This window comes from Hyperolius riggenbachi, chromosome 3 (genome assembly GCF_040937935.1).
Source record: "Hyperolius riggenbachi isolate aHypRig1 chromosome 3, aHypRig1.pri, whole genome shotgun sequence".
Lineage (NCBI taxonomy): Eukaryota > Metazoa > Chordata > Amphibia > Anura > Hyperoliidae > Hyperolius > Hyperolius riggenbachi.
The window spans coordinates 11527400-11552111 of record NC_090648.1 but is presented as its reverse complement, the minus strand read 5'-3'; the positions used below and the strand labels follow the sequence as shown (position 1 = coordinate 11552111).

Genomic DNA, 24712 nt, shown 5'->3' with positions numbered 1-24712 from the left:
TATAACAGGGTGTGAAGCCCCAATCGGTCGGAGCTCCACATTCTGGCTATTCCAGCCTGCATGGGGGACAAGGGGTTAAAAAGTTTCGGGAGGGGGGACCCCACAATTTTTTTTTTTTAAATTCACACACTCTAAACATAAAAAAAAAAAATTTGGGAAAATAGGAAAACATGCCAGGGATCTTCATACAGCCATATTGCGGCTGTATAGCGATCCCTGGCCAAAGCGCTGCGGCTGCGTATGGACCCCCTGGAAACCCCGTCAGGAAATTGATTGCGCTTTCGTTTGATGCATGTAAAATTACACTACCGTTAGGTTTGCTACTAAAAGTGACATTTACCGCATTTAAAAGTATACTTTTTTTCCTTTGAAACTTTAAAATCGATTTTCTCAAAAACTATAAGGTATTTTTGAAAAATTGTTTTTTCCTCTTATTCCTAATTATCTCCTTAACATACCCTGCAAATTTAGGGTTTCTAGCATTTAAGGTGGATTTGCTATTAACCATTAAAGTCGGCAGGTTTTTAAATGTGTTTTTTTTTCCTTTGAAACTTTAAAATCGATTTTCTCAAAAACTATAAGGCCGATTTTGAAATTTTTTTTCCTCTTGTAGCCACTGGGGGCCCCTACAAGCTCTGGGGCCCTAGGGCAGCTGCCTCCTTTGCCTTAATGGTAGCGCCGGCCCTGGATGGGGGAAGCCTCCTTAGGATCCAGAGGCTCTCCCTTACATGTGGTCTTTAAACTATTTCTGTATATATAGTATAATCTTGTTATAATCTCTGCTATAGTAAACATTTGGGTTTAGTAAACTACCTCTCCAGGTCCCGGCCAATCTCCATTGTAAGTCTATGGGAGCATTTTGTTTGTGTGCTGAGTTGTATGGCTGTGCAGCAAGCTGACAAAGCTGCACAGCCCTATGTTGCGAAAAATGGCCTGGTCACTAGAGGGGTGTAAGCCTGTGGTTAAGAAGCCCTGGATACTGTACCAGTGATTTTTTTTCCAGCTTGGCTATGCAGCCCTGAGGTATACTTAACCTTGTAGTCCACTAAATATGCAAGTGCATCCGAACACGCTGAAGCCAGCGCAGGAGATTTGGGCACAGCCGGCGCCGCCATAGGCCGTAATAGGAACTATGGCTATAGCAGCGCACAGGGAGTAACTTCAGCGCCGTCAGAAGACAGAGCTGAAGTAGCTTTTAAAACACAATAATTCGGCTTCCAGCGATTGCTGGAAGCCGAATTATATCATTCCCCCACTATCCATGTCGGCCTGGAGGGGGAATAGTAATTAACACGGCCGGGACTTGTGCAGCAGCAGGATCAGCCATATACCGGCTGTATCCTACGCCCAAGTCTACCGGCGCTGTTATCTCTCGTACGCAGTGCATCTACTTTACCTCCGATGGGAGGACAATGTTGGTCCTTTGCAACAGAGAATGTACCAGGGCATGCTGGGCTGTTTTTAGGACATTTGATGATATAGTAAACCAGTTTTCCTGGTGCCTTGGAGTTTACTATAACAAAATTATGCTGTATTCATGTTTCTTGTGCTATTTTTGAAAAATGGTCATAATAAACCCCTCCCACTTTTAGGCCACACCCCCAGGCTAAACCTCAAAGCCGGTATTTTTTCAGTCACAAGGTGGCAACCCTACGTGTCACAGAGGAGGCGAAGTTCATCCAGCTTGTTATAAAGGGAATGCACATTTGCCAGGAGGACTGAGGGGATGGCTGATCGTAGCCCTTTCCTCTTAAGTAGAGTGACCATATTTTTGTGGGTCCAACCTGGGACGGGGGGGGGGGGGGGCGTGGGGGGCGGCGCGCGCAGCGCGCCGCGGCTAAAAGTGGGAAGGAGTGAGGAGCACGCAGCGGCGAAGACTGGGGGAGGGGTGCTGCGCGCCGCGCCGAAAAAATGGGCGTGGCCATGACATTGTATGGGCGGAGCTAACGTAATGATGTAACAGCGAGGCATAAGAAAGCAGTGTTTACGCCATGATGTGGACAAACGAGACTTTGTATCATGGGTGTGCAGAAACTGTGTGATGCTAATAGTATACCGTAACCACAAAGCAGCAAACATAGCCATCTATGACCATTAAATAATAAATGCAGTAACAGTTACCCCGGACACCAGAAAATAAACGCAATAGGCAACATGTCAGTACAAAATAAACGCACTGCGGGCAAACATTTCGCCAGAAAAGAAACAATGCGGGCAAACAATAACATTTCACTAGAAAAGAAACAATGCGGGCAAACATTTCACCAGAAAAGAAACAATGCGGGCAAACATTTCACCAGAAAAGAAACAATGCGGGCAAACATTTCACCTGGAAAAGAAACAATGCGGGCAAACATTTCACCAGAAAAGAAACAATGCGGGCAAACATTTCACCTGGAAAAGAAACAATGCGGGCAAACATTTCACCAGAAAAGAAACAATGCGGGCAAACATTTCACCTGGAAAAGAAACAATGCGGGCAAACATTTCACCAGAAAAGAAACAATGCGGGCAAACATTTCACCTGGAAAAGAAACAATGCGGGCAAACATTTCACCTGGAAAAGAAACAATGCGGGCAAACATTTCACCTGGAAAAGAAACAATGCGGGCAAACATTTCACCTGGAAAAGAAACAATGCGGGCAAACATTTCACCAGAAAAGAAACAATGCGGGCAAACATTTCACCTGGAAAAGAAACAATGCGGGCAAACATTTCACCTGGAAAAGAAACAATGCGGGCAAACATTTCACCTGGAAAAGAAACAATGCGGGCAAACATTTCACCTGGAAAAGAAACAATGCGGGCAAACATTTCACCTGGAAAAGAAACAATGCGGGCAAACATTTCACCTGGAAAAGAAAGCATTTACTCACCTGGCAGAAGTGTCCGGCCTCTGGCGCGCTGCTCCGTCCCGGGACCGTCTTCCTCCTCCTGCTCTTCTCTCCCGCGCTGACAGGGCTACGGCAAGATGGCGCCCGAAGCCCTGTACTAGTGACACAAATAGGTCTCCAGTACAGGGCTTCGGCAGCCATCTTGCCGTAGCCCTGCTCGCCTGCCGGTGTCGGAAACAGACACCGGAAGAGGAGGCTGGAGCGGGGCTGCGGGCAATGAACTGGCACGGCGTCTATAGACGCCGCTGCCAGTTCATTGAGGAGAGAGTGGCCAGAGTCCCGAGGCCGGGACGTCCCGCTGCTGAAAGCGGGACGTTTCCCGGGACCTCATTAAGCCTGGGACAGCGGACCCCGAATCCGGGACGTGTCCCGGGCAATCCGGGACGTCTGGTCACTCTATCTTAAGCCTCACATGGGCTCCTGCCCGACAGCCTCTACACCGATGTCCTGCCCAGAGGTCCAGGGCCGGATCCAGGATTTGTCGTATGTGATTCCAGACTAGTTTGGGCAGGAGTCTGGCTACAGGGGGAGAGGGGCCACGTGGTTCCCACTGCAGGAGCTGCTCCCTGGTGTATGTAGTGCGCGTGGCAGTGAGTGGAGTGAGTGGGTCATGGATTCTCGGTGTGGGGGCGAGAGTTGGTGGATCGCCAGGGAGGGGTGGTAGAGCATGGCATCGCAGTGGAAGCCTTCCATATACCTCTCCTGAGCGTGCACAGGTCGGACAGCGTCCAGCATAAGTTCGAGAAAGTTCAGCATGGGCACAGCAGAGGATCAGCGGTAGCAGCACAGCTCAGGGATAAGCAAGCAGCAGATACCCCGAAAAATTATAGGACTCTTCCCCACACCCTCCCCCCTTCCCCCACTGACACACCCATTTCCCAAACCTATCCCTTCAAACACCCAAACCTCCTCCCTTCAAAACTTGATCCATATCGATTGTCATTTGATATAAATTATGATCGATATATTGATCGATTATTTTATAACTGACTAAAAAGACCAACATTGCAGATCCATCTTTCCATTGGTTTTACCCTTTAATATTGATTGGGAAAATGAATTATAATATCGATCTTAAATATGTAAATTCACTACAATTTATGAATTATGATGGATAAGACCTTTGTCTGATCAAAGGTCTAATTGGGCTAAAAAAAATTGACTAGAGTAAAGGCCTCGTTCACATCTATGTAGAGCAGATAGCCGTGCGATTGGAACGCAACACCTACGATCGCACGCCATCTGCGCCGATACCCACTACACTGCTGATCCCATCCATTGACAGTGAATGGGTCAGCTCTGTGCTTGCGGGCAGAACGCAGGCAGCATTACGCAAGCGCATCATAGCGCATCGTACTGCTGCGCAGAGCATTTGATGTGAACGGCAGAAGGGCTGTCTATACTCTTCTTGCGTGTCGCACATCATACACGCTTCCAAATGTGCACGGAAACGCGTCATGATGTGATCGAGCCCTTATACTTTAAGAGAAGAACATAAAGTGTTAATAAAGTGATAATAAATCTAAGAAAAGTGGGTTACCCAGAAGAGCAGGAGGTTCCTGAGCTCCATCCTGGCCTCTATAATGTGGATCTTCAGCGAGCGCTTGTTTACCACGTTCAGATCCGGAACTGCGGAACAACCAAGAGAGCGGAGATTAAATGACGTATTCCACGCCAGACTGCAACCTGTGCAAATTAGATGTACGCCGGATCGCGGTGTGCAGTATAGAAGACGTATTCCACGCCAGACCGCGGAGATTAGAAGACGTATTCTACACCAGACCACAGTGCGGAGACTAGAAGACGTATTCCACGCCAGACCGCGGTGCGGAGACTAGAAGACGTATTCCACGCCAGACCACGGAGATTAGAAGACGTATTCTACACCAGACCGCGGTGCGGAGATTAGAAGACGTATTCCACGCCAGACCGCGGTGCGGAGATTAGAAGACGTATTCCACACCAGACCGCAATGCAGAGACTAGAAGACGTATTCCACACCAGACCGCGGTGCAGAGATTAGAAGACGTATTCCACGCCAGACCGCGGTGCAGAGATTAGAAGACGTATTCCACGTCAGACCGCGGAGATTAGAAGACGTATTCTACACCAGACCGCAGTGCGGAGACTAGAAGACGTATTCCACACCAGACCACGGTGCGGAGATTAGAAGACGTATTCCACACCAGACCGCAGTGCAGAGACTAGAAGACGTATTCCACACCAGACCACGGTGCGGAGATTAGAAGACGTATTCCACACCAGACCGCGGTGCGGAGACTAGAAGACGTATTCCACACCAGACCACGGTGCGGAGATTAGAAGACGTATTTCACGCCAGACCGCGGAGATTAGAAGACGTATTCTACACCAGACCGCTGTGCGGAGACTAGAAGACGTATTCTACACCAGACCGCGGTGCGGAGATTAGAAGACGTATTCTACACCAGACCACGGTGCGGAGATTAGAAGACGTATTCCACGCCAGACCGCGGAGATTAGAAGACGTATTCTACACCAGACCGCTGTGCGGAGACTAGAAGACGTATTCTACACCAGACCGCGGTGCGGAGATTAGAAGACGTATTCCACGCCAGACCACGGTGCAGAGATTAGAAGGCGTATTCCACGCCAGACCGCGGTGCGGAGATTAGAAGACATATTCCACGCCAGACCGCGGTGCGGAGATTAGAAGAAGTATTCCACGTCAGACCGCTGTGCAGAGATTAGAAGACGTATTCCACGCCAGACCGCGGTGCGGAGATTAGAAGAAGTATTCCACGTCAAACCGCTGTGCAGAGATTAGAAGCAGTATTCCACGCCAGACCGTGGTGCGGAGTATAGAAGACGTATTCCACGTCAGACCGCTGTAAAGAGATTAGCTGACGTATTCCATGCCAGACCGCGGTGCGGAGATTAGAAGACGTATTCTACGCCAGACCGCTGTAAAGAGATTAGCTGACGTATTCCATGCCAGACCGCGGTGCGGAGATTAGAAGACGTATTCCACGCCAGACCGCGGTGCGGAGATTAGAAGACGTATTCCACACCAGACCGCAATGCAGAGACTAGAAGACGTATTCCACACCAGACCGCGGTGCAGAGATTAGAAGACGTATTCCACGCCAGACCGCGGTGCAGAGATTAGAAGACGTATTCCACGTCAGACCGCGGAGATTAGAAGACGTATTCCACACCAAACCGCAGTGCGGAGACTAGAAGACGTATTCCACACCAGACCACGGTGCGGAGATTAGAAGACGTATTCCACACCAGACCGCGGTGCGGAGACTAGAAGACGTATTCCACACCAGACCACGGTGCGGAGATTAGAAGACGTATTCCACACCAGACCGCGGTGCGGAGACTAGAAGACGTATTCCACACCAGACCACGGTGCGGAGATTAGAAGACGTATTTCACGCCAGACCGCGGAGATTAGAAGACGTATTCTACACCAGACCGCTGTGCGGAGACTAGAAGACGTATTCTACACCAGACCGCGGTGCGGAGATTAGAAGACGTATTCTACACCAGACCACGGTGCGGAGATTAGAAGACGTATTCCACGCCAGACCGCGGAGATTAGAAGACGTATTCTACACCAGACCGCTGTGCGGAGACTAGAAGACGTATTCTACACCAGACCGCGGTGCGGAGATTAGAAGACGTATTCCACGCCAGACCGCGGAGATTAGAAGACGTATTCTACACCAGACCGCTGTGCGGAGACTAGAAGACGTATTCTACACCAGACCGCGGTGCGGAGATTAGAAGACGTATTCCACGCCAGACCACGGTGCAGAGATTAGAAGGCGTATTCCACGCCAGACCGCGGTGCGGAGATTAGAAGACGTATTCCACGCCAGACCGCGGAGATTAGAAGACGTATTCTACACCAGACCGCTGTGCGGAGACTAGAAGACGTATTCTACACCAGACCGCGGTGCGGAGATTAGAAGACGTATTCCACGCCAGACCGCGGAGATTAGAAGACGTATTCTACACCAGACCGCTGTGCGGAGACTAGAAGACGTATTCTACACCAGACCGCGGTGCGGAGATTAGAAGACGTATTCCACGCCAGACCACGGTGCAGAGATTAGAAGGCGTATTCCACGCCAGACCGCGGTGCGGAGATTAGAAGACATATTCCACGCCAGACCGCGGTGCGGAGATTAGAAGAAGTATTCCACGTCAGACCGCTGTGCAGAGATTAGAAGACGTATTCCACGCCAGACCGCGGTGCGGAGATTAGAAGAAGTATTCCACGTCAAACCGCTGTGCAGAGATTAGAAGCAGTATTCCACGCCAGACCGTGGTGCGGAGTATAGAAGACGTATTCCACGTCAGACCGCTGTAAAGAGATTAGCTGACGTATTCCATGCCAGACCGCGGTGCGGAGATTAGAAGACGTATTCTACGCCAGACCGCTGTAAAGAGATTAGCTGACGTATTCCATGCCAGACCGCGGTGCGGAGATTAGAAGACGTATTCTACGCCAGACCGCTGTAAAGAGATTAGCTGACGTATTCCACGTCAGACCGTGGTGCGGAGTATAGAAGACGTATTCCACGTCAGACCGCTGTGCAGAGATTAGAAGCAGTATTCCACGTCAGACCGCGGTGCGGAGATTAGAAGACATATTCCACGCCAGACAGCAGTGCAGAGATTAGAAGACATATTCCACGCCAGACCGCGGTGCGGAGTATAGAAGACGTATTCCACGCCAGACCGCGGTGCGGAGTATAGAAGACTTATTCCACGCCAGACCGCTGTGCAGAGATTAGAAGCAGTATTCCACGTCAGACCGCGGTGCAGAGATTAGAAGACATATTCCACGCCAGACCGCGGTGCGGAGTATAGAAGACGTGTTCCACGCCAGACCGCGGTGCGGAGTATAGAAGACGTATTCCACGCCAGACCGCGGTGCGAATATCAGACTGAACACCATGGTGATATCAGAACAGATGTCTGAAGTTTCACAAAGAAGAAGGTAGCAGTTTATTTCTCAGGTAAGACATTTAAAGTGTACCTCAGATGAGAAGCATCTCAGGTTCCATACTTACCTGGGGCTTCCTTAAAGTGAACCTGAGGTGAGAGGGATATGGCGGCTGCCATATTTGTTTCCTTTTAAACAATACCAGTAGCCTGGCCGCCCTGCTGATCTATTTGGCTGCAGTAGTGTCTGAATCACACTTCAGAAACAAGCACGCAGATAATCCAGTCTGACTTCAGTCAGAGCACCTGATCTGCATGCTTGTTCAGGAGTTGTGGCTAAAAGTGTTAGAATCAGAGGATCAGCAGGACTGCCAGTTAACTGGTATTGCTTAAAAGGAAATAAATATGGCAACCTCCATAGAACTCTCACCTCAGGTTCACTTTAAGCCCCGTTGAGGCTGCTTATCCCTCGCTGTCTCCCTGGATGACTCCTGTCACTTGCAATTCAGCCGGAAAGCCTGACCGAGTTGTGCTTCACATGTGCGGCCTGTCCAGGCGCGCTCCCAACCCTGAGAGCGAGCGCAGTACGTTCCCAGCCGCAGGAGTGAGACCGGGGAGCGGGAGCCGGGCTGCACATGAGAAGCACCTCTCGGCCAGGTGCGCTCCCAACCCTGAGAGCGAGCGCAGTACGTTCCCAGCTGCAGGAGGGAGACCGGGGAGCGGGAGCCGGGCTGCACATGAGAAGCACCACTCGGCCAGGTTTTCCGGCTAAATTGCAAGTGACAGGAGCCACCGAGGGAGGGCGAGGGACGAGCGGCCTCAACGGGGCTGAAGGAAGCCCGAGGTAAGTATGGAACCTGAGCCGCTTCTTGACTCAGGTACACTTTAAAAGAATTTGTAATCAGTTATTCCCATGTCCAAAAAATACTCTACAACTGCCGACGCGCCCAGCTCCGGCCTTCCAAACAAGTCCCCCCCTGAGACCAGCCTGCAGGATGCTATGGCTGGTGTCACACTGCATATTGGCGGTGCGGATCGGCAGCCTCACCGCACCGCCAGAAATAGGCCTTCAGGGAATACCGCGTTACTAAGCGGTATTCCCTATGTGGCATCCTGACAAAAAGGAAGTGACCTCACTTCCTGCCAGCCAAGCGATCACGTGTGCGGACGTGTATTGCAAAAAATATGCATCAACGCATTTGTGACGCGTAAAACCTGCAGCGGGTGTTTACACCTACACACGGCACCGTAGACTTACATGACTTCCGGTCCGACACAGAGCGGTAACATAGTTTTGGAGGTCAGACTGAGGACGGCTGGCGCACTGCGCCGCGACACAGGTAATGTGATTTCCCCCAAAGGTCTTCATTGGAGTGTAGTAGCAGTGTGTCAGTTTGACGCCAGTGTGAAAGGGACCTCAAGGAAGTCTGTAAAAACTCTAAAATGTCACCACAAGACCCCCAGGAGGCTCCTGCTACTGGTGATGGGAAAGTGCAAACCAGAGAGAGATTGCACAACTTTACCCTGCACGAGAGGTGTGCAAGGAGGGAAACTATTCTCTCCCAAGGTAAGCACACACATCCAGTCTTGATTGGACAATCTCACCACCTCCACGTAGTATGAGGGCTGAGAGATTGTGAATACTTTGAACAGATTGTGTAGGTAAACCCTCATACTACATGGAGGTGGTAGGATTGACCAATCAAGGTCGGATATGAGCACACAGCTATCGAGAAACCTCAAGGCCAGAGAGAACATAGACAAAAGCCACCTACACACGCTCAACAAAAGACTTTTACTATAAACAACTTTACAAACAACTACGATTACAAAAGTTGGAAAGATACATCTTGGAGCGCAAACAACTATCATACGCACAGAACAACGTGATGGACAACAACAAATTTACATATTGTTACTCAACTGGTGAACGGCTAATATGTTCTAGTTGGTAATGGAAGTCATTGAAAAGTCATAGCAGACTTAGGCCACATACACATATCAGACCATAGTCTTTTGAAAACGAAAGATCACAGACCAATCTTACCACCCTTCATGTAGTATGAGAGCCATACTCTACACAGCCTTTTCTATGGAGCTGAACTCCCCACCAGACAGAAATCTTACCCCCTTCCATGTAGTATGAGAGCCACACCTTCACAGTCTATTCTATGGAGCTGCACTCCCCATCAGACAGAAATCTTACCCCCTTCCATGCAGTATGAGAGCCACACCTACACAGTCTATTCTATGGAGCTGCACTCCCCATCAGACAGAAATCTTTGCAAGATGCTGCACACAAAGATGCTGTACACATGCAACAGATCAGTATCTGCAAAAGATCAGTTCCTGCCAAAGATCCGTTCCTGCAAATTGCAATGATAGTCTATGAGATCTGCAGATCATCATACACACATGATTTAACTGACATTCATCTGCAGATCAGATCCACCAGGATGGTTTTTCAGATCTGCGGATGATTGCTTAATCTGCAGATCTATGTCAGTTAAATCATGTGTGTATGATGATCTGCAGATCTCATAGACTATCATTGCAATTTGCAGGAACGGATCTTTGGCAGGAACTGATCTTTTGCAGATACTGATCTGTTGCATGTGTACAGCATCTTTGTGTGCAGCATCTTGCAAAGATTTCTGTCTGATGGGGAGTGCAGCTCCATAGAATAGACTGTGTAGGTATGGCTCTCATACTACATGGAAGGGGGTAAGATTCCTGTCTGATGGGGAGTTCAGCTCCATAGAATAGACTGTGTAGGTGTGGCTCTCATACTACATGGAAGGGGGTAAGATTCCTGTCTGATGGGGAGTGCAGCTCCATAGAATAGACTGTGTAGGTATGGCTCTCATACTACATGGAAGGGGGTAAGATTTCTGTCTGATGGGGAGTGCAGCTCCATAGAATAGACTGTGTAGGTGTGGCTCTCATACTACATGAAGGGTGGTAAGATTTCTGTCTGATGGGGAGTGCAGCTCCATAGAATAGACTGTGTAGGTGTGGCTCTCATACTACATGGAAGGGGGGTAAGATTTCTGTCTGATGGGGAGTTCAGCTCCATAGAATAGACTGTGTAGGTGTGGCTCTCATACTACATGGAAGGGGGTAAGATTTCTGTCTGATGGGGAGTGCAGCTCCATAGAATAGACTGTGTAGGTGTGGCTCTCAGTCTCATACTACATGGAAGGGGGTAAGATTTCTGTCTGATGGGGAGTGCAGCTCCATAAAATAGACTGTGTAGGTGTGGCTCTCATACTACATGGAAGGGGGTAAGATCTCTGTCTGATGGGGAGTGCAGCTCCATAGAATAGACTGTGTAGGTGTGGCTCTCATACTACATGGAAGGGGGTAAGATTTCAGTCTGATGGGGAGTGCAGCTCCATAGAATAGACTGTGTAGGTGTGGCTCTCATACTACATGGAAGGGGGTAAGATTTCTGTCTGATGGGGAGTGCAGCTCCATAGAATAGACTGTGTAGGTGTGGCTCTCATACTACATGAAGGGTGGTAAGATTTCTGTCTGATGGGGAGTTCAGCTCCATAGAATAGACTGTGTAGGTGTGGCTCTCATACTACATGGAAGGGGGTAAGATTTCTGTCTGATGGGGAGTGCAGCGCCATAGAATAGACTGTGTAGGTGTGGCTCTCATACTACATGGAAGGGGGTAAGATTTCTGTCTGATGGGGAGTGCAGCTCCATAGAATAGACTGTGTAGGTGTGGCTCTCATACTACATGAAAGGGGGTAAGATTTCTGTCTGATGGGGAGTGCAGCTCCATAGAATAGACTGTGTAGGTATGGCTCTCATACTACATGGCAGGGGGTAAGATTTCTGTCTGATGGGGAGTGCAGCTCCATAGAATAGACTGTGTAGGTGTGGCTCTCATACTACATGGAAGGGGGGAGCCATACTACATGGAAGGGGGTAAGATTTCTGTCTGATGGGGAGTGCAGCTCCATAGAATAGACTGTGTAGGTGTGGCTCTCATACTACATGGAAGGGGGTAAGATTTCTGTCTGATGGGAAGCTCAGCTCCATAGAATAGACTGTGTAGGTGTGGCTCTCATACTAGATGGAAGGGGGTAAGATTTCTGTCTGATGGGGAGATCAGCTCCATAGAATAGACTGTGTAGGTGTGGCTCTCATACTACATGGAAGGGGGTAAGATTTCTGTCTGATGGGGAGTGCAGCTCCATAGAATAGACTGTGTAGGTGTGGCTCTCATACTACATGGAAGGGGGTAAGATTTCTGTCTGATGGGGAGTGCAGCTCCATAGAATAGACTGTGTAGGTGTGGCTCTCATACTACATGGAAGGGGGTAAGATTTCTGTCTGATGGGGAGTGCAGCTCCATAGAATAGACTGTGTAGGTGTGGCTCTCATACTACATGGAAGGGGGTAAGATTTCTGTCTGATGGGGAGTGCAGCTCCATAGAATAGACTGTGTAGGTGTGGCTCTCATACTACATGGAAGGGGGTAAGATTTCTGTCTGATGGGGAGTGCAGCTCCATAGAATAGACTGTATAGGTGTGGCTCTCATACTACATGGAAGGGGGTAAGATTTCTGTCTGATGGGGAGTGCAGCTCCATAGAATAGACTGTGTAGAGTATGGTTCTCATACTACATGGAAGGGGGTAAGATTTCTGTCTGATGGGGAGTGCAGCTCCATAGAATAGACTGTGTAGGTGTGGCTCTCATACTACATGGAAGGGGGTAAGATTTCTGTCTGATGGGGAGTTCAGCTCCATAGAATAGACTGTGTAGGTGTGGCTCTCATACTACATGGAAGGGGGTAAGATTTCTGTCTGATGGGGAGTGCAGCTCCATAGAATAGACTGTGTAGGTGTGGCTCTCATACTACATGGAAGGGGGTAAGATTTCTGTCTGATGGGGAGTGCAGCTCCATAGAATAGACTGTGTAGGTGTGACTCTCATACTACATGGAAGGGGGTAAGATTTCTGTCTGATGGGGAGTGCAGCTCCATAGAATAGACTGTGTAGGTGTGACTCTCATACTACATGGAAGGGGGTAAGATTTCTGTCTGATGGGGAGTGCAGCTCCATAGAATAGACTGTGTAGGTGTGGCTCCCATACTACATGAAGGATGGTAAGATTGGTCTGTGATCTTTCATTTTCCAAAGACCATAGTCTGATGTGTGTATGAGCCTTTAGTTCTGTACACATTGCCATGTTGGACACAACTTCTCTCAGTTGTTCGTCAGTCAGTCCAACAGTTGGATTGACTTGAGCTGCGTCTTATCAGTTGTTGCTCGCCTCTTATCAGTGATAACGTCTTGTCGTTTGCACGTCTTTTACTTGACAAAAGTTTTCCAACTCCTTCAAGTTATTTGATAATTGTGCATGTAAAAGACTTTTGTTGAGCGTGTGTAAGGCCTGGTGCACACCAGAGGAGTTTTTCTGAGCGTTTTGAGTTTTTAAATCTGCTGCTAATGTTATCCTATGTGTCTGTGCACACTGGAGCAATGAGGTTTTGTAAAAAAAAACCCATAGCATTACATTGGGAAGAGCTTTTAGAGGTTTCAAAAGCTCTTCCCAATGTAATGCTATGGGGATTTTTTTACAAAACCTCATTGCTCCAGTGTGCACAGACACATGGGATAACATTAGCAGCGGATTTAACTCAAAACGCTCAGAAAAACTCCTCTGGTGTGCACCAGGCCTATGAGCCTAAAGACCAGGGCTTCTGGAATAATGTTCTTTGGCCAGATGAGTCCCAAACTGAATTATCTGAACACTGGATATGTGTGGCATTAACCAAATAAAGCATTGCAGGAAAATAACCTCATACCAACTGTGAAGCATGGAGGTGGAAGTGGAGAAGTCACTTACAGTGCTGCGGTACCATCTTGGAGATGATATGGTAGACAGTCAGGGGATAGGTCAGCAGGGCGGCTATAGAGTTGTTTAGACTTATCCCCCTCCATGCATAATACTCCTTCCACGTCTCTGGAAGAGAGAGCCAGTCAATATCAGCAACAACAGCATTTCTGATTGGTCAGCTGATATACCCACCAAGTACAATTATCTATCGTTTACTGTGGGTATCTGAGACGCAAGGCTTATGGGGGGGGGGGGGGGGGGGGCACTCAATATGCCTTCATACAAATAAGAGTCCAAAGAAACACACACATGTCATACTTACCTCCCATGTACTCTACTCATCAATCTCTTTTCCCTCTCCCGAGTCCTGTTTGTCCGCTGCGATCAATGGAATTCTCCATCCTCCATTTAAAAAATAGTGATGACCCTGTAACAGTTTCCAGGGTCAGCACTCCGTTAACCAGAAATATCGCTCCAGCCATAGGGAACCATGGACATTACCTTGCACATCAGTTGTCCTCAGTTACAGTTATAACTGACTGATATAGCGGAAAATGGCTCTAAGAGTTTCAGCTTCTGGAGGGACCGGTCTGACATAATCTTGTCAGAACTGGAAGGTGTTGTTAGGAGAAAATGGTACATATTTGGTTTCATACCTGTATTGTATAACCAATATCTAAGGTCAGATGTGGTAAAGTTTTTAAGTGATCTAATGGGGTCTATTATCTGCTCTACACTTCCACTCCGCTCCCCCCCCCTTTCCCCAATAGTACCTTCCCATTCCTTGGTCCACTCCCCTCCCCCTTTCTCATATATGTACAGATACATTGTTATATTGTTAAAATGATAATTTTGTTACGCAACAAAATTTTCAATGCAAAATTTTTCTGTAAAAAAAAAAAAAGGATGAAAAATGCTGAGACTGCAGAAAGCAACATCACAGAACCACAACATTTCCTGAGCCTGCATTGTGCAGCCACATCACAGCAACCATGGAAGCCCTAAACCTCAGGTCTTCACTGACTTGCTGTCACTCTCTGCCCTTACTGCTGCTGAGGAACCAGTGAGGCCCACATAGTAGGCAACAGTGGCATAGCTAAGGAGCTGTGGGCCCTGATGCAAGTTTTACAATGGGGCCCCCGCCCCAAGCACTCTATACAGAACAATTGATACGGCACCCCAAAACCTCCCAATGGCAACTACAGTGTCAGAGGTGCAAGAAGGGGATGGGGAAGTTTGTTAATAAAGGGGCACTATGGCGAAAAATTGTAAAATGTAAAATATATGCAAACATAGACAAATAAGAAGTACATTTCCTCCAGAGTAAAATGAGCCATAAATGACTTTTCTCCTATGTTGCTGTCACTTACAGTAAGTAATAGGAATCTGACAGAACCGACAGGTTTTGGACTAGTCCATCTCTTTATCGGGGATTCTCAGCATGGCTTTTATTCTTTATAAAAATACTCCCTAAAAAGGATAGAAACAATGATGCTGGCCAGCCTCCCTGCTCGCTACAGTTTTTGGCAGTTGGACAGAGCAACTGCCATTCACTAAGTGCTTTTGAAAATAAACAAATCCCTGAGAATCCCCCATGAAGACATGGACTAGTCCAAAATCTGTCACTTCTGAGTAGTGTTGGGCGAACAGTGTTCGCCACTGTTCGGGTTCTGCAGAACATCACCCTGTTCGGGTGATGTTCGAGTTCGGCCGAACACCTGACGGTGCTCGGCCAAACCGTTCGGCCACATGGCCGAACTAAGAGCGCATGGCCGAACGTTCCCCGAACGTTCGGCTAGCGCTGTGATTGGCCGAACGGGTCACGTGGTTCGGACCCGAACGCGCTCTGATTGGCCGAACGGTCACGTGGTTCGGGTAAATAAATACCCGAACCACGTCATATCTCCGCCATTTGTCTGTGGGTTTAGCTTTGGGTAGGCAGGCAGGGTAGTTCTCTCTCCAGCCAGGCTAGCCAGGGTCCCCTTAGTCATTGTGTCGCTGCTGGGAACAGTAGTACACCGCTTGCTCAGCCACACTATATAGCATTCTGTTTACTGCCACTCTGTGTACCTCGCTCAGCCACACTATATAGCATTCTGTTTACTGCCACTCTGTGTCTGCTGGGAATAGTAGTACACCGCTTGCTCAGCCACACTATATAGCATTCTGTTTACTGCCACTCTGTGTACCTCGCTCAGCCACACTATATAGCATTCTGTTTACTGCCACTCTGTGTCTGCTGGGAATAGTGGTACACCGCTCGCTCAGCCACACTATATAGCATTCTGTTCACTGTTCTGTGTCTGCTTGGAATAGTGGTACACCGCTCGCTCAGCCACACTATATAGCATTCTGTTTACTGTTCTGTGTCTGCTGGGAATAGTGGTACACCGCTCGCTCAGCCACACTATATAGCATTCTGTTTACTGTTCTGTGTCTGCTGGGAATAGTGGTACACCGCTCGCTCAGCCACACTATATAGCATTCTGTTTACTATTCTGTGTCTGCTGGGAATAGTGGTACACCGCTCGCTCAGCCACACTATATAGCATTCTGTTCACTGTTCTGTGTCTGCTGGGAATAGTGGTACACCGCTCGCTCAGCCACACTATATAGCATTCTGTTCACTGTTCTGTGTCTGCTGGGAATAGTGGTACACCGCTCGCTCAGCCACACTATATAGCATTCTGTTCACTGTTCTGTGTCTGCTGGGAATAGTGGTACACCGCTCGCTCATCCACACTATATAGCATTCTGTTCACTGTTCTGTGTCTGCTGGGAATAGTGGTACACCGCTCGCTCAGCCACACTATATAGCATTCTGTTCACTGTTCTGTGTCTGCTGGGAATAGTGGTACACCGCTCGCTCAGCCACACTATATAGCATTCTGTTCACTGTTCTGTGTCTGCTGGGAATAGTGGTACACCGCTCGCTCAGCCACACTATATAGCATTCTGTTTACTGTTCTGTGTCTGCTGGGAATAGTGGTACACCGCTCGCTCAGCCACACTATATAGCATTCTGTTTACTGTTCTGTGTCTGCTGGGAATAGTGGTACACCGCTCGCTCAGCCACACTATATAGCATTCTGTTTACTGTTCTGTGTCTGCTGGGAACAGTAGTACACCGCTCGCTCAGCCAGAGTATATAGCATTGTGTTTACTGCCACTCTGTGTACACCGCTCAGCCAGACTATATACCATTGTTTACTGACACTCTGTGTACACCGCTCAGCCAGACTATATACCATTGTTTACTGACACTCTGTGTACACCGCTCAGCCAGACTATATACCATTGTTTACTGCCACTCTGATTCTGCTGGGAACAGTAGTACACCGCTCGCTCAGCCAGACTATATAGCATTGTGTTTACTGCCACTCTGTGTACACCGCTCAGCCAGACTATATACCATTGTTTACTGACACTCTGTGTACACCGCTCAGCCAGACTATATACCATTGTTTACTGAAACTCTGTGTACACCGCTCAGCCAGACTATATACCATTGTTTACTGCCACTCTGATTCTGCTGGGAACAGTAGTACACCGCTCGCTCAGCCAGACTATATACCATTGTTTACTGACACTATATAGCAGACTATATAGCATTGTGTGTACACCGCTCAGCCAGACTATATACCATTGTTTACTGACACTCTGTGTACACCGCTCAGCCAGACTATATACCATTGTTTACTGCCACTCTGATTCTGCTGGGAACAGTAGTACACCGCTCGCTCAGCCAGACTATATACCATTGTTTACTGACACTCTGTGTACACCGCTCAGCCAGACTATATACCATTGTTTACTGCCACTCTGATTCTGCTGGGAACAGTAGTACACCGCTCGCTCAGCCAGACTATATACCATTGTTTACTGACACTATATAGCAGACTATATAGCATTGTGTGTACACCGCTCAGCCAGACTATATACCATTGTTTACTGACACTCTGTGTACACCGCTCAGCCAGACTATATACCATTGTTTACTACCACTCTGATTCTGCTGGGAACAGTAGTACACCGCTCGCTCAGCCAGACTATATACCATTGTTTACTGACACTCTGTGTACACCGCTCAGCCAGACTATATACCATTGTTTACTGCCACTCTGATTCTGCTGGGAACAGTAGTACACCGCTCGCTCAGCCAGACTATATAGCATTGTGTTTACTGCCACTCTGTGTACACCGCTCAGCCACACTATATAGCATTGCGTACTCTGCCAGTCAGTGTGTATATTGCTGGGATCAGTAATACTCCACTCACCGTCAACCACTATATGAGCTCAACATGAGTTCCCCAGAGACCTCTGCTGTGAGCAGCACTCCCAACAACAGCAACAGCCAACGCCCCACGCAAGCTATAACATCCACCCCAGCAGCCAGTGGTCAGCAGCAGCCCTCCCCGGAGGAGAACGTTGTGTCCATCAGTCCGTCGCCAGAGCGATTAATGAGGGCTGCCATTGAGGAGATGATGGGGCCTGATGTGGAGGAGGAGGTCTGGCTCAGGCCAGCATCCCAAGTTAATGTTGAGGACGATGAGGGGTCTGTGTCTGGGGATGTTGGGGTGGCAGAGGTGGTGGGTGGGTCAGACTCAGGAGAAGAGTTGTATGATGAGGATGATGATCGGGACCATCTGTATGTGCCTCAGAGTCCGACCCCGGAAAACATGTTGTATCGTGTGTTTAGGTACTAAAATCTGCGTTCCCTCCCAGTAGTGTTGGGCGAACAGTGTTTGCCACTGTTCGGGTTCTGCAGAACATCACCCTGTTCGGGGTGACTATATAGCAGACTATATAGCATTGTGTTTAATGCCACTCTGTGTACACGGCTCAGCCACACTATATAGCATTGTGTTTACTTCCACTCTGTGTCTGCTGGGAACAGTAGTACACCGCTCACCCGCCACTGTATAGCATTGTGCTCTGTGTCACTGCTGACAATAGTGGTACACCGCTCACCCACCACTGTATAGCATTTCTGTACTGCCACTGTACTGCTGCCAGTCAGCGTGTACTTTAAGGATAAGTGAAATGAGGAAGAAATCCGGTGAAAGAGGGAGGGGCAAGGGAAGAGGTGTTTCCCCTGACGGTTCACGTACAGGCCACAGGGGAGCACCCAAGAAAACCCACTCAATACTGCCCATGTTGTCCAGGACAACAACCCTCACAGATCCAAAAGAACAGGACCAGATAATTACTTGGATGACCTCTCAAGCGTCCAGCAGTGGGTTAAGCAGCACCAGCACATCACGCACGAGGTCCGAGTCCTCAGCCAGTTAAAGTCTGGGCTTTCTTTGAAGACTGCACTGAGGATGTTACCATGGCGATTTGCAAGGTGTGCAAGACCCGCCTGAGCAGGGGGAAAAGTATTAACAACCTCTCCACCACCAGCATGAGCCGCCACATTCTATCCAAACATCCCACTCTGTGGGCAAACGCGGCAGGACAGGGTACCACCAGCAACACTGCCTCCTTTGGGTTCACCAGACTCACCACCAGACCCGCCTCAGCAGCAGCAGTAGCCCAGCCATTGCGTGGTTCACAACATTCACAAACATCAGACGATGCTGACACTGTCACTTTCCGGACTAGTGCTCTTGAGGTCTCCCAGTGTTCATCAAACACAACAACCAACAGCCCTTCGGTGTGCAGCGCTACGGTTGAGTTGTCTGTCTCTGAGATGTTTGAGCACAAGAGGAAATTGCCAGCAAATGACCCCCGGGCCGTGGCAGTAACAGCCAGCCAGCATAGCCAAGCTTCTGGCCTGCAAAATGCTGCCATATCGAGTGGTGGAGACAAACAGCTTCAAGGGCATGATGTCAGTGGCCATCCCACGTTACGTGGTTCCCAGCCGCTACCACTTTGCGCGCTCTGCAGTGCCTGAGTTGCATGAGCACGTGGTCAGCTAAATAACCCGAAGCTTGAAGAATGCCGTTGCCTGCAAGGTTCACCTCACCACTGACACCTGGACGAGTGCGTTCGGCCAGGGTCGATACATCTCCCTTACCGCGCACTGGGTGAACCTTGTGGAGCCTGGCAGCGATTCCTCACCTGCTACGGCGCGGGTGTTGCCCACGCCGCAAACAGCTGGATAACAACAGCAGCACCTACCTCTCTGACTCCTTCTCCTCCAACGCATCTCAAAGCTGTACCTCATCCGGAAATGCTAACCCAGCACCAGCAGCAGTAGGATTGTGGAAGCAGTGCAGCACAGCTGTTGGCATGCGTCAGCAAGCGTTGCTGAAGCTGATCTGCCTTGGGGATAAGCAGCACACAGGGGAGGAAATTTGGAGGGGAATAAAGGAACAGACGGATTTGTGGCTGGCACCGCTGGACCTGAAACCGGGCATGAAGCTAGACACCTGGCACGAACTGGCAATGTACGCAATAGAGGTGCTGGCTTGCCCGGCAGCCAGCGTTATGTCGGAACGCTGTTTCAGTGCTGCCGGAGGCATCATCACAGATCGGCGTATCCGCCTCTCCACAGAAAATGCAGACCGTCTGACTCAAATTAAAATGAATCAATCCTGGATTGGAAACGACTACGCAACACTCCTGGACCCCAACCAAGTAACATGACCGATGAACATCTGGGATGGTTTAGCGTTTCCGGTCCCTGTTTATTGAACCTCTCATCTGTATTACATTTATGACTGCATGGCGGCAAAAAGCATTGCTGCTATATCCGCACGCTTTTTGTCCTCATGCAAGGCCTGGGTTGTTGTGTCTCACAAAGCGTGGCCTTCTCCTCCTGCGCCTCCTCCTGTTCCATCACGTGTGCTGCTGCTGCTGCTGCTGGGTTACCGTTGCCGGTCCCTGTTTATGGAACCTCTTATCTTTATTACATTTATGACTACATGGCGGTACAAAGCATGCTATCCGCACGCTTTTTGTCCTCATGCAAGGCCTGGGTTGTTGTGTCTCACAAAGCGTGGCCTTCTCCTCCTGCGCCTCCTCCTGTTCCATCACGTGTGCTGCTGCTGCTGCTGCTGCTGCTGGGTTACCGTTGCCGGTCCCTGTTTATGGAACCTCTTATCTTTATTACATTTATGACTACATGGCGGTACAAAGCATGCTATCCGCACGCTTTTTGTCCTCATGCAAGGCCTGGGTTGTTGTGTCTCACAAAGCGTGGCCTTCTCCTCCTGCGCCTCCTCCTGTTCCATCACGTGTGCTGCTGCTGCTGCTGCTGCTGCTGGGTTACCGTTGCCGGTCCCTGTTTATGGAACCTCTTATCTTTATTACATTTATGACTACATGGCGGTACAAAGCATGCTATCCGCACGCTTTTTGTCCTCATGCAAGGCCTGGGTTGTTGTGTCTCACAAAGCGTGGCCTTCTCCTCCTGCGCCTCCTCCTGTTCCATCACGTGTGCTGCTGCTGGGTTAGCGTTGCCGCGTGGTCCCTGTTTATTGAACCACTTATCTTTATTACATTTATGACTGCATGGTGGTACAAAGCATGCTATCCGCACGCTTCTTGTCCTCATGCAAGGCCTGGGTTGTTGTGTCTCAAAGCGTGGCCTTCTCCTCCTGCGCCACCCTCCTCCTGTTCCATCACGTGTGCTGCTGCTGGGTTAGCATTACCGGTCCCTTTTCCTGGAACCTCTTATATGTATTACATTTATGACTGCATGCCGACAAAAAGCATGTTACCTGTGCAAAGAAAACAGACATTTCCCGCATTTAAAAGAGTTTTCCCTTTGAAACTTTAAAATCGATTTTCTCAAAAACTATAAGCTCTTTTTGCTAAATTTTTTTTTCCTCTTGTACCCACTCCCAAGGTGCACATACCCTGTAGATTTGGGGTATGTAGCATGTAAGGAGGCTTTACAAACCACAAAAGTTCGGGTCCCCATTGACTTCCATTATGTTCGGAGTTCGGGTCGAACACCCGAACATCGCGGCCATGTTCGGCCTGTTCGGCCCGAACCCGAACATCTAGATGTTCGCCCAACACTACTTCTGAGTAATTTATGGCTCATTTTACTCTGGAAAAAATGTACTTCTTATTTGTATATGTTTGCACATATTTTACATTTTACAGTTTTTCCCCATAGAGCCCCTTTAATGCTTACCACTATTCAAAGTATCTATAGAAGTGATTATTACTAGCACAGGACCAAAAGAGAGCTAATACTGTAGTTGAGAGAGGGCCCTTAAGGGCCCTTCTGGCCCCGATGCAGTCGCTACCTCTGCAACCCCTATTACTACGCCCATGGTAGGCAATAATGGAGCTCTCATTAGTTCAGGGAAAGGAAAAGATGAAGTGTGGCACTCCCTTACTTACAGCGTGAGTGTAAGCGTGTCAACACAGCACAAAAACAATTTGAAACACACTGGCCTGCGCCGATATGGAGTCTGTTTGACTCTGTCGCTGAGACGTGTGCTCCGCTTAAATGAGGAAAAGACAACCATATGGCAATAGATATCAGAAAAAAAGGGATTGTTGCGTGCACCTTCCGTCCAGTGAATGATTTTATTATCATCAACAGCGACAGCTGATGCTTGAGGATACAGACATCCAAAAACACTGTATGTGTAGCAAAACAGTTCAACCTGATATAAACCAATTCTTACATATCTTCGGTGCAGGTTCAGTGGTACGGGAGGTGGGTGCAGGCACTGAAAGGTGGGGCGACGGCCGTTTCGCGTCTGTCTGACGCTTGGTCACGCGTTCCACTCTATTATATCAGGTTGAACTGTTTTGCTACACATACAGTGTTTTTGGATGTCTGTATCCTCAAGCATCAGCTGTCGCTGTTGATGATAATAAAATCATTCACTGGACGGAAGGTGCACGCAACAATCCCTTTTTTTCTGATATCTATTGCTCTCATTAGTTCGTGGACAGCAGGACAGGTTTGGAGGAGGTCCAAGTCACAGAGGTGGAGAACATTAGTCAAGGTGCGCCAGACACGGGGGGGGGGGGGGGGGGGGTTCCATGCTGAGCAGGATCTGGTTTGTGACAAGATGATGACAAACTCAACTGTTGTAAAAGACAACTACACAGTGAATTGTGCCACTAGGACAGGGGTGTCAAACTCCAAATACAAAGTGGGCTGAAATTGAGCTCTGATACCAAGTCGCAGGCCAACCTCAGTGTCTAGTGACCACCTCTCTCCCTTATAAAGTTCCCTGGTGTCTAATGCCTTCTCTTACCCCTATACAGTTCCCTGATGTTTAGTGGTCCTCCCTCCCTAATCTATACAATTTCCTGATGTTTAATGGTCCTACTTCCCCTATACAGTTCCCTGGTGTCTCATGACCCTCCTCCTTCCCCTATACAGTTCCCTGGTGTCTCATGACCCTCCTACTTCCCCTATACAGTTCCCTGGTGTCTCATGACCCTCCTCCTTCCCCTATACAGTTCCCTGGTGTCTCATGACCCTCCTCCTTCCCCTATACAGTTCCCTGGTGTCTCATGACCCTCCTCCTTCCCCTACACAGTTCCCTGGTGTCTAGTGGCCCCTTCCCTCTCTTATATGGTTCCCTGGTGTCTAGTGCTGTGCCCCTCCCCATATGGCTTTCCTGGGGATCTGGGGCTTACCCTCCACTATAGCTTCTCTGGTGGTCCAGTGTGGGCCAAACATAATGCAAAGTGGGGAAACCACTTGAGGGCCAAATCTGATGGCTCAGAGGGCCAGTTTTGGCCCATTGGCCGGAGTTTGACATGTATGCTCTAGGATGACACATAGCTACAACTACTAGCAGGTGTCCCAGAGGATAGGAAAGTCCATAAACCATGATCTACCCAACACTGGTGAGCCTTGTATCTCCAGTAACAAGCAGTACGTCTTACCAACTGGACTCCGGAGTCTTTCCTTGGGCTGCTGCTTGAGGAAGGGCTCCACGTTCGACATTGGCTCAAAGTATTCTGAGCCCCCTGGAAAGTGAAACAGGAATTAGTGATTGTCACGCTGCATTGTGGTTCCTCGGTGGAGTCACGCTGCATTGTGGTTCCTCGGTGGAGTCACGCTGCATTGTGCTTCCTCGGTGGAGTCACGCTGCATTGTGCTTCCTCGGTGGAGTCACGCTGCATTGTGCTTCCTCGGTGGAGTCACGCTGCATTGTGCTTCCTCGGTGGAGTCACGCTGCATTGTGCTTCCTCGGTGGAGTCACGCTGCATTGTGGTTCCTCGGTGGAGTCACGCTGCATTGTGGTTCCTCGGTGGAGTCACGCTGCATTGTGGTTCCTCGGTGGAGTCACACTGCATTGTGGTTCCTCGGTGGAGTCACGCTGCATGTGGTGGCTGGATAGTGTAATGGTTAAGGGCTCTGCCTCTGACACAGGAGACCTGGGTTCGAATCTCGGCTCTGCCTGTTCAGTAAGCCAGCACCTATTCAGTAGGAGACCTTGGGCAAGACTCCCTAACACTGCTGCTGCCTATAGAGCGCGTCCTAGTGGCTGCAGCTCTGGCGCTTTGAGTCTGCCAGGAGAAAAGTGTGATATAAATGTTCTGTGTTTGTTTTGTTTGTTTTGCATTGTGGTTCCTCGGTGGAGTCACGCTGCATTGTGGTTCCTCGGTGGAGTCACGCTGCATTGTGGTTCCTCGGTGGAGTCACGCTGCATTGTGGTTCCTCGGTGGAGTCACGCTGCTTTGTGGTTCCTCGGTGGAGTCACGCTGGATTGTGGTTCCTCAGTGGAGTCACGCTGCTTTGTGGTTCCTCTGTGGAGTCACGCTGCATTGTGGTTCCTCGGTGGAGTCACGCTGCATTGTGGTTCCTCGGTGGAGTCACGCTGCATTGTGGTTCCTCGGTGGAGTCACGCTGCATTGTGGTTCCTCGGTGGAGTCACGCTGCATTGTGGTTCCTCGGTGGAGTCACGCTGCATTGTGGTTCCTCAGTGGAGTCACGCTGCATTGTGGTTCCTCGGTGGAGTCACGCTGCATTGTGGTTCCTCGGTGGAGTCACGCTGCATTGTGGTTCCTCGGTGGAGTCACGCTGCATTGTGGTTCCTCGGTGGAGTCACGCTGCATTGTGGTTCCTCGGTGGAGTCACGCTG

General features: G+C 49.2%; 1 protein-coding gene across 1 annotated transcript in view; it reads right to left on the bottom strand.

The window, feature by feature from the left end:
• The window catches only part of ZMYND15 (zinc finger MYND-type containing 15), a 102358-nt gene that overhangs the window by 48440 nt on the left and 29206 nt on the right, over positions 1-24712 (bottom strand). The window contains exons 7-9 of the mRNA XM_068272012.1: positions 23511-23594; positions 13705-13821; positions 4436-4524 (exon numbers count right to left, since the gene is read on the bottom strand). Of these exons, the coding sequence (XP_068128113.1) occupies positions 4436-4524; positions 13705-13821; positions 23511-23594 (290 nt within the window). The remainder of the gene's footprint in view (positions 1-4435; positions 4525-13704; positions 13822-23510; positions 23595-24712) is intronic.